At 42.7% G+C, this 9,651-nt stretch overlaps 1 protein-coding gene across 4 annotated transcripts in view; it reads left to right on the forward strand.

Moving 5' to 3' along the window:
• LOC121339581 (ubiquitin-conjugating enzyme E2 E1) overlaps window positions 1-9,424 on the forward strand; it is a 45,686-nt gene extending 36,262 nt beyond the window's left edge. For all 4 annotated transcript variants that reach the window (XM_041411487.1, XM_041411484.1, XM_041411486.1 and 1 more), the window contains 3 exons: window positions 230-362; window positions 7,444-7,591; window positions 8,481-9,424. In XM_041411487.1, coding sequence (XP_041267421.1) covers window positions 230-362; window positions 7,444-7,591; window positions 8,481-8,578 — 379 coding nt within the window. In that variant the 3' untranslated portion in view covers window positions 8,579-9,424. The remainder of the gene's footprint in view (window positions 1-229; window positions 363-7,443; window positions 7,592-8,480) is intronic.
• Window positions 9,425-9,651: the final 227 nt, after the last annotated feature.

Raw genomic sequence — 9,651 nt, forward strand, 5'->3', positions numbered from 1 at the left:
GCTCTAGTGTCTCAGCTTTGCTAAACAGTCTGGAGCACTGATAAGTTTGGGTAAGATCTCTGAGTGTTTGAAAGCATTCAATCTTCTTTTAATCCCCATCTCTATGTCAGGTGGTGTATGAAGAGTAACACTGAAATATTTCCTCCATATCATACTTGAAGAATGTAAGAAGTCATATTTATTTGAGCTGTTGTAATATTTCTAAATGATTTTGTTTTTTATCTCTTAGTGCTGGCCCCAAAGGTGATAACATCTATGAATGGAGATCAACCATTCTAGGACCTCCAGGTTCAGTCTATGAGGGAGGTGTTTTCTTCCTTGACATCACATTTACCCCAGAATATCCCTTCAAGCCTCCAAAGGTAAGAGACCTGTAGCTAACATCTTAAGTCATGAGTGCCAAACATGAATAGCACACAGTGTTAATGGAGCACAGCCCATTTGAAATCCACTCTTCTTAAGAGCAAACTTAAGCTAATTTTAGACATTACAGGAGTTTCTATTAGCTAATGTTAACAGCTTTTTCAGTCCTCTTGATAATTGTCCTAGAGCTTGTCTTCTTTTGTCCTGCTTCTGTTTATAAGAAGTCCTAAGCATTTAGTGCAAGCATTGGGACAGGGCTGAGAAACTGAAAAGTAAATAAACTTGAGCAGAGGAGAAATGCTACAAACACTTATTTCTCAAACAACTTAGCATATGTAAGCATAAGTTACATATGTTTTGGCCACCAAAGTAGTATTTCATTTTCCAGTTTTGTTGGACACTTGTGTTGTTCACTTATTTGTTCAGTAACAAACTTTTTGTAGGTGTGTTATATTTGTGAAGCTCTTACATTCCAGTGTTGTTGTGTTCCAGTGCTCTAAGGCAAATACCAGTGCGAGTGAACATTATCCGGTGGTTCCAATATGTGGCCACAGGAAAAGTGTTGGGTTACAAGAGGTGCTTGTGCATACCCTTGGTGTTTGTCTTGTATCTGAAAGCATTTATGTGCATGTTTAACTTTCTACTTAAATGTTGTTTGATTGATGAAATAAATACCAATGACTGCACCATCTTTCATACTTTGGTCTAGTCTGCAGCAGAAAGGACTTCTTCAGGCCGTCTCAACAGAGAAATGCTAATTGCTTGCACAAGACAAATTAATACAAGCTTGCCAAATTAAGGAAACTGTTTGCCTGGTTTTGCTCACATAACTTCAGGGTTTCTGGTAGAAGGCCCTTAAATTCTCCCTCTAAGATAGGGCTCCAATTCACAAACAGTATGGTCTGCCTTGGGACATCTCTAGTGGTTTTCTGCTGACATCTGTCCTTCTCTTTTTGGAGATTCTCTGGCATTCTCAGATGGTTCTCATGTCAGAATTTAATTCACTTTTGAGTAGTCTTTTTGGTTGATTTTGGTTTTGGGTTTTTTTGGGTTTTTGGGTTTTTTTTTGGTTTTTTGGGGTTTTTGTGCTTTTTTGTGTTTGTTTTGTTTTTTGTTTAATTTGCTGAATAATTTGTTGTCCAGCCAACTGTGTGCAATTTATTATGTTGCGAGTCCAGTAAGCATTTAAAGAAGGATTTTTTGCTTTTCCATGTGTGCTTTGTTACACCTTTGCTTTCTATGCTAGCAGAAGCATTTATTAGCCCAGGCTTGTTCAGACTCATCATAGAATCCTGGAATGTTTTGGGTTGGAAGCAGCCTTAAAGATCATCTAGTTCCAACCTCCTTGCTGTGGGAAGATATACCCTTCTCTAGACCATGTTGCTGAAAGCTCTATCCAACATGGCCTTGAACATTTCCAGGGATGGATCATATACAACTTTTCTGAGCAACCTGTTTTAGTGCCTCACCATTCTCACAATAAGGGATTTCCTCCTAATATCTCGTCTAAGTTAACCCTTTTTCATTTTAGTGCCATGACTCTTTGTCCATGGCCTTGTAGAGAGTCCCTCTCCCGCTCTCCTGTGGGCCCCTTTAGGTTTTGGAAGGCTGCTCTAAAGTCTCTCTGGAACCTTCTCTTCTCCAGGCTGAAAAAGCCCAACTCTCTCAACCTCTCTTCATAGGAGAGGTGCTTCAGCCATTTGATTGTCTTGATGGCCCTCTTCTGGACTCACTCCAGCAGGTCCATGTCCTTCTCATATTGGAGGCCCCAGAGCTGGATGCCACGCTTCAGGTGGGGTCTCAAAAGTGCTTGTGATTGCCAGACACAGGTACAAGGACCTTGCACATGGGCTCATTGAACTTTATGAATTCACAGGCCCACCTCTCCCTGTTCCTCCTAGGCTGCCTGACCTTGCTTCCACTTTCTGTTCAGTTCCTTTGTATGCTTGAGTTTGTCCAGGAGTTCCTTGTTCATCCATACAAGCTCCTTCCACTTCTGTGACAGGTGGACCCATCAGTGCCCAGCAGACCAGGTTTCCCAAGGCAAGTCCTATGGTCTAAGTAGCCAAACCCCTGACTGTGGCACCAGTCCCATAACCATGTGTTGGTTTGCCAGATTTGACTAGCCCTTTTGAACCCTTTCCCTTTGACCAAGAGGATTGATGAAAAAACTATCTATGCTCCAGAGTCCTTTCTTGTCACTCCCAGGACTGCCTTATTTGGCTTCAGTGTCTTTTCTGATAGAATGGGTGTTTCCAATCTCAGAGCAGCTAAATGGTTCTGTGGGGACACCTCAGTCTTTGGGGGGAAGTCTCTTCCTGCAGATCCTTGCCATGGCAAGCTTCCATTCTTCTGTATTATTGCCCCCCATCCCTTCCCTGTGTGCTGATGGGAGTTTGTGGCTGTTTGGCCACAGGATGTGTGTCCAGTGCAGTTGGGAACCAGCAGTCTAACTCCTCCTCAGCAGCCCTGCTGCCACACATGCTTCTCACTGCCTCCTACAGCTCAGCCAGCTGCTGCAGGAGGTTTTCCACCTGGGCAGCACCTTTTGTGGGCAGGCCTGCTGGCTGTCCTGCCTGGGAGAAAGGTCTCGACACTGCCTGCAGCCTGAGAGCCACTCTGCAGCCTCTCCCTTCAGCAGCTCCATCTGGGTAGAAGTATCTGCCACGGGCAGATGCCCCAGCCAGAGTTGCAGCCCTTGCTCTCACATGTGTTCCCACCATGCTGCTTCGAGGGTCAAGTAGGATGCCTTGCAAGACCATACTGTAACTGCCAGAGCTACTGAGAAAGCCCTGTATGCCAAATTCCCCCATGCAGAACCAAATAAACAGTCATGTCATTCCAGCTCAGCCGTGCTTTCTGCTCAGTGCTTCTGACGGAGATCGCTTTGTCTTTATCTTCGCATCTAAACCCTCACCCAGATGAAAAGAAGGGTGGGATTAAAACAGATAGACACCACTTACTGAGGCCTTTAAAGATGAGTTTAGTGGTGATTCACTGTATTGGAGCAGTTTCATTCAAATGGAGTTTTTTGTCTAGCAAAGTCCAAGTCAGTTTACAAACCACACGTAGGCATGGAAGTAAAATACATGCAACTTCAGTCTCGTTGAGGTGATATATAGGAGAAAGCATGGTGGTGCTATAATAGAACACACTTTTTCTACTTGGACACTTCAGGTTGAAATGAAGAACCATCCTTTGAGAACCAAAGCTGCTCCTGTATTAAAATCCACACTAGTGTTAATCAGTGGTAATGTGGAAAATATGATTATTGTATTGCTCCTGCTTTATTCCTGCTATTTTGTTGATTTTAGACTATCCAACTACTTGCAGTAGAGAGTAAATACCATCTGTGGATTGTGTTTAAGTGGTAGGCTAATGTAATTACAGTAGCCTTCCTGTAAGTGCCTTTTAGGGCAAAAAATAAAGAAACAGCTCGTTGACACAAAATCCAGTGTATATCACTTTGATGATAAGCACTCACAGAACAGTAGAGTCATATTAAAATAGAGTAGAATGTCATTTTAAAAGCCTTGATCTCTGGAAAGATGAAGCTCTGTAAGGAAAAAGGACTTGCAACCCTTGAATCTTCCTTGGTAAGCCCTGTAAGACCAGTGGAAGAAAAATCTCTCTGAGTCTTTGGTAACTCCTGTGAGGACAGTTCCTGCCATGGTGCGCTGCCCGATGGTGAAGTGCCTGTAGTTGAGCACAGTTCATCGCCTGCAACTAGAATGCCATTAAAGGATTTACTTTCTTAAATAAAATCAGGTGAAAATGGTCATCCTGGCAAGCTTCCAAGCCCTTAGGAATATGTGAGGGAAGGTGTTGAGGCATAAACACTGACAAATGCTGTGTGGTTGATGAGCATCTTAGAGATATGTGATGAAGGATATACAGGTGTAGTTTTGAGGACTGAGTCTAGCTTCAGCTGGGGGCTTGATTCTGTATGTTGGAGCAACTGTTTTTGGAGAAGAAGTTCCTGTAGGACAGTAAAAAGACTTTGCTAGAAGTGATGTTTAGATTCCTGTAAGGATATTAAGAGGGGCTGCACTACTGTGCTTGAAGTTGGAGAAATGAAAGATCTTAAAATTTGACTTGGAAATGCTTTGCACGGTACAAGGAACTTCAGTGGGAGAAATCTGGTACAGGGACAGATACTCTCTTTCATGTCCTAAATATGTATAATAGAGTTCTTTTGCTTTTCATTGAGCATTCTATACAACACCTTGAAAATGTTAGTTAATCTGTTCTCTGCTTTTTATGTTTTCTCGTTTTGTGTTGTATTCTGGTATTGCCTGTATTTCAGATAGCAAATGAGTCAGGCACGTGCTGGGTGTGCCTGGATTTAGGAGAATCCAGTAAACAAGTATAATTAGACTTTAAGAGTTCAGTATTAGTACTATTACAATGGACATTTTCCCAAGAGTTACATTATAGTTGGGTTTGATTTCATTTACTGAGGTGAAAACAGTAGCTTGTGTTGACCTGGGGTGTGTGCTTTGATCATTTGTATTAATAACCTCTAACCACTTCCTTCCACCCACTCCTATTCTGCTGCTTGTGTAAATTAACCTCTGCTATCACTTCAGGGTAAGGTTGAGATTAGCGTCTTTTATGTTTTTTTCAAAAGCTGTGCTTAACTCCATGTAGTTACTGCCTTAATGTAATCTCAGGTGGGACATTTCCAAAGGATTGTTCAGTTACACTATATTTTTCTGCTATTCCACATGCTGTTCTCTTCACTACCTTCCAAGTAACTCGGTTTCTTTTGATTTTGGTCTGAATGTACTAGATTGATGTGAGGGAGTTTTCCCCTCTTTAGGGTGTAATGAGCATTTACTTTAAATATTTTTGTTTGTTTTCCAGTGGGCCTCCAGTTTCTCCCTCTTCCAGTTCCATTTGCTTTCCCTGCACTGCTGGCTTTTGTGCCATCAGCTAAAATCGTAAATGGCAAACAGCTGGAGTACACATGTCTAACACCATCCTAGTTCTGAGTTGCTGCTAAAGTGAAAACAAATTTAGATTTTTTTTCACAGTGCTTGGTAGAGTTCCTCTAACTGGAGAAAACTGCTTTCAGTGCCACAGATATATCCCTTAAGGATTGGATCTTAAGGTGTGTTGAGGAACCAGGCTGTTCTGCAAGTATATGGGAGTCTTCTTTCATTTTCACTTTCCCCTCCTTCATGAAAAATAATTTTAAAATAACTCTTGCTCTTAAAGGCAAACAGCATTCATGCTTTGTTATCAGTTATTAGTTAACTGGACTGAGAGACTGTCTATAGAATTATTTAGCTTTTGTGCTGAGAATCAGGATCAACAACTTTCTGTCTTTACAAATTAGAACTGTTGATCTATGTTAATTTGGTCCTTATTGTATCAGCTTGGAAATACTCCATGCTTCCCCTTCTGGAAGTGTTTAAACTGTCAAAATGGTTACCTCGCTTACAGTTAGAAACCTTCTTGGAAGGAGACCAAAGGTGCAGGTCAAACACAGAAATACTGAGCAAGCAGCAGGGCTGGGCTGAGGGCTGCTCAGGAGGCAGAGCCATTGCCAGCAACTGCAAATGCCACGAATGTGTTTTGCCCTGAGCAGTGTGGCTTGGGGCAGGTACAGCAGAGGCAGATCCGCCCTCTGCTCAGGCTGGTGCACGTGGACTTCCACATGACTGCAGGGAGTAATTGCTGCCTTTCCTCCGAAGATTAGATGATCTGGGAAACAAAGGTCATTTAGGCTTCGTGTCTGCTATATCTCCAAGGCTCCCTAGGAAGCATCTGGAGTTCTTGGTTTTGGAGTGCAGCTTTTTGCAGAAGGTGTGGGAGGGTAACACATCTCTGCTCTCTTGCAGTCATTTTGCTGTTTCCCCCATAATGTGCAAACGTGCAGGGATTTGGGGTTTCCTTTGTTTGCTTCCTGTTTTAATCCAAAATCCAAGCAGCTCACAAGAAATAAAGCGTAAAATCTCCCCAAGCATGCAGTGTGGGTGTCTCCTGTGTGACAAGTAACCGCTTTTGCAAGTCCAAAAATAGCCCATGTGCTCTGTGCATTGGGAGCATTCTTGGAAACACTGCATGGATTCAGTGCAAGGGGACATGCCAGTCACCAGGCTTCTGTAGCTGCCACCCCACCCCGTGCCTGCTCCCCACGCCTGTGAGAGTGAGGGTCACAGGCAAATTTTTTGCATCAGAAAGGCAGTAGAAAAAATGAGGATTGACTGGCAAGTTTTATGTGTGGGCTGGTCCCATCTCAAGAGAAAGCACTGGTGTGTTCTTGTCATACCACACACTTACCAAGTGTGTTTTGCAAATATTCCTGTGACCTATAAACAGACAATAAAATTTCTAGGGTGGATAGAGAGGATAGCTGACAAATTTTGAGGATTCAGGACATGAACCCACCAGCCTTTATTGATGCTCCTAATCCTAATCCATGCAAATTGCACCGAATTGGTTGTCGCTGTTCTCTCAGTGAGTCAGGGTAAGGCCTCTCTGCAGGTCCTGTGGTGTTCTGAGCACGGCTCCTTGTGCTTGTGTTTCTTGTGTTTCCCTTTTGGATAGCTTCTGTGGCAAGTTGCCTAGTTCAGTTACATCATAAAAATAAGTAAATCTAACTAACTCCTCCTATTGCTGAGCCTCTTAGAAGTGATGGAAGCTGTGATTCCAAGTGCCGTGGTCTGTCCGAAGGATTTTACAAATCCTTGGGAGTCCAGAAGGAGAAAAATGCTGGTGTTAAGGCCCTGGGCCCTTTTGTCACTGGGAACAAAAATACAGAAATTAATTAAAAAAAAAAAAAAAAGTGGGAAAACGAAATTGAACCCACTATGACCTGGGTTTCGCATTGACCGTGGAAGCCGGCTCCTGAGACTGTTACTCATTTTTGTTCTAAGTCCGGCTCTTTCCTGTTTCCGCCGCGAGAGGGCGGCGGCGGCCCGGGGAGCCCGGCGCGGGTCGGAACCGAGGAGCCCGGCGCGTTTCGGCCCGGTGCGCCCGGTGCTGCTTCGCTCCCCCGCTTGGTGCTGCTGTCCTGGCCCTCCCCACAGCCTCTGGCGCCCCGGCACACTCGCTCACACCCCTCTCTTGCAGGTAACGTTCCGGACAAGGATCTACCACTGTAACATTAACAGCCAAGGCGTCATCTGCCTGGACATTTTAAAAGACAACTGGAGTCCAGCGTTAACCATTTCTAAAGTTCTCCTCTCCATCTGCTCCCTCCTCACAGACTGTAACCCCGGTAAGTCTACCTGCGCCTTGCAGGTAAATAACGTGGCCCTCCTCACTCCATTGGTATGGTCAGCTCAGCTCTTGCTCCAGTGGAGCACATTTCCCTCTCCATAGCAGTCGGAGAGGGGCTGGAGGTGGTGGAGGGCGATATCCCTTACCAACCTGTTGTTCACTGCTCCTCAGGCTGACCCATGGGGAAACAAATGATCCTCCTGTACATGAAAGCTCCTTCCAAACGCAGCCTTCACTGGTCTGTGGAGCTACCGTAATTCAGTAACAGGGCTTGAAGAGCCACAAACAGTTCTGAAAACAGGGGGTTGACCTTTTACTTTCCATCATCCATCTAAAAGAAGCGGCCAACTGTGCCACAAGTGGTGATCACTGCTGCTCTAACCCACCCGCTGTCCACAAGAGTTAAGAGGAATATGTCTTCATTTCCAAAGTCATTTTACAGGTTGCATTTTTATATGTCTAAAGAGGAGAGAAAGGCCAGATTTCACAGTGTACTTGTACTAAACCCCTTCTTTAGATTTCATCTTTCCTAGAAGGCATCTTTACAATGTTACAAGTACACTTGGCATGAGTATCTCAGGCACCCTTAGAAGGAATAAAATAAACCTGAAACGCATGAATTGGTGAAAACCGTCAGTAATGCAAAATATGACTGATTGTTGTGTCTTAAACTTCTTAAAACTTTATTGGCATTTCACACTATTAAATTACAGATTAGTACATCACCATAAATACACAAAATCAGAGAAGATGCAGATCATCAGTGTTTAGGTTGTTACAGTGTACCTTACCTCTGTGTTTGCCTTGTATGAAATTTACACTTCAGCTTTATTTAAAAGCTTTTATTGGGTAACTTGTCTGAAATAAGCGGTGTGTTTCCTTTTCAGCTGACCCCCTGGTTGGAAGCATTGCCACTCAGTATATGACTAACAGAGCAGAGCATGACAGAATGGCCAGACAATGGACCAAAAGATACGCTACATAAATTGGATTTTCGTCAAACTCTTACATTATTTGTCTGTGATGGAAAGAGCTGCTTATGATTTTGAAGGGGTGGGGGGGGTGGGAGGGTGCTGGTAAAGAGTAGGGTATTTCTATAACAGATTTTATTCAGTCTTTTATTTCCTAAGATTTTGTTGTTGTAACTTAAGGTATCTTGCTACAGTAGACAGCTAGGATTTGGAATAGCATACTTTAAGACTGTAATTAGTTCAGCAATATTAGCTCACATATAGTACCGAGAAGAATGTAAACTTCTTAGACTTCTTTGGTTTTCAGTTTGCTTGCAATATGTAAAAGATTAAAACAGCTTAATTTTGTACAGGTACATAGGTTGACATTTATGTAAAAGTCCTTTCAAGATTCTACACACTGTTTCTGCTTTTTGTTTGTTTGGGTTTGAGGGATTTATTTTGTTCTGAGTTTAGTTTCTTTTTTTTTTTTTTTGTTTTGTTGTTTTTTTTGTTTTTTTTTTTTTTGTAAAAAGATGTTTGGATTGTTTTTCCCTATGGAGGGCACATTGGTATTTAACAAATCCTTTTTAAAGACTGTCATCTCATGATCTGTGATATGGAGAGGTGGATATATGGCCTCATATATTAAATGAGAAGTAGTTAATGTATTATTTTATAAGCCAATCTATCTTTGTGAAAAGAATAAAGGGTTTAATCAGGACTTACGGTAACCTGTAGTGAAATACCTTAAGCTGTTTAACTGTAAGGTGTGGAATAGGAGTCACTCAGTGGATTGGTTGTATGTTGTGGGCTACTTAAGTCTGCATTTGTTACTGTGCTAATAAAAAGATGTTTAAAAAATAGAAAAAAAAGAAGAAAATATTTCTGCTTAGTCCTTTGTCATTTTGCCAGAATGGTGTCTCTGTAAGCTTTGGAGGATTTATGCTGTGGTTAAGGACAAAGGAGATCTGCAGGTGAGTGCACTGACTGCTGCTATTTTAGGAAGACACTTCTAGACAACCACACAGTGAATGACAGCATAAGACCTTTACAACCGTTCACTAGGTGTTGTGCAGGGACCTGGCCATGAGGAGGTAGCTTGCCA

Source organism: Onychostruthus taczanowskii, unplaced genomic scaffold, assembly GCF_017590055.1.
Source record: "Onychostruthus taczanowskii isolate IOZ18803 unplaced genomic scaffold, ASM1759005v1 scaffold36, whole genome shotgun sequence".
Taxonomy (NCBI): Eukaryota; Metazoa; Chordata; class Aves; order Passeriformes; family Passeridae; genus Onychostruthus; species Onychostruthus taczanowskii.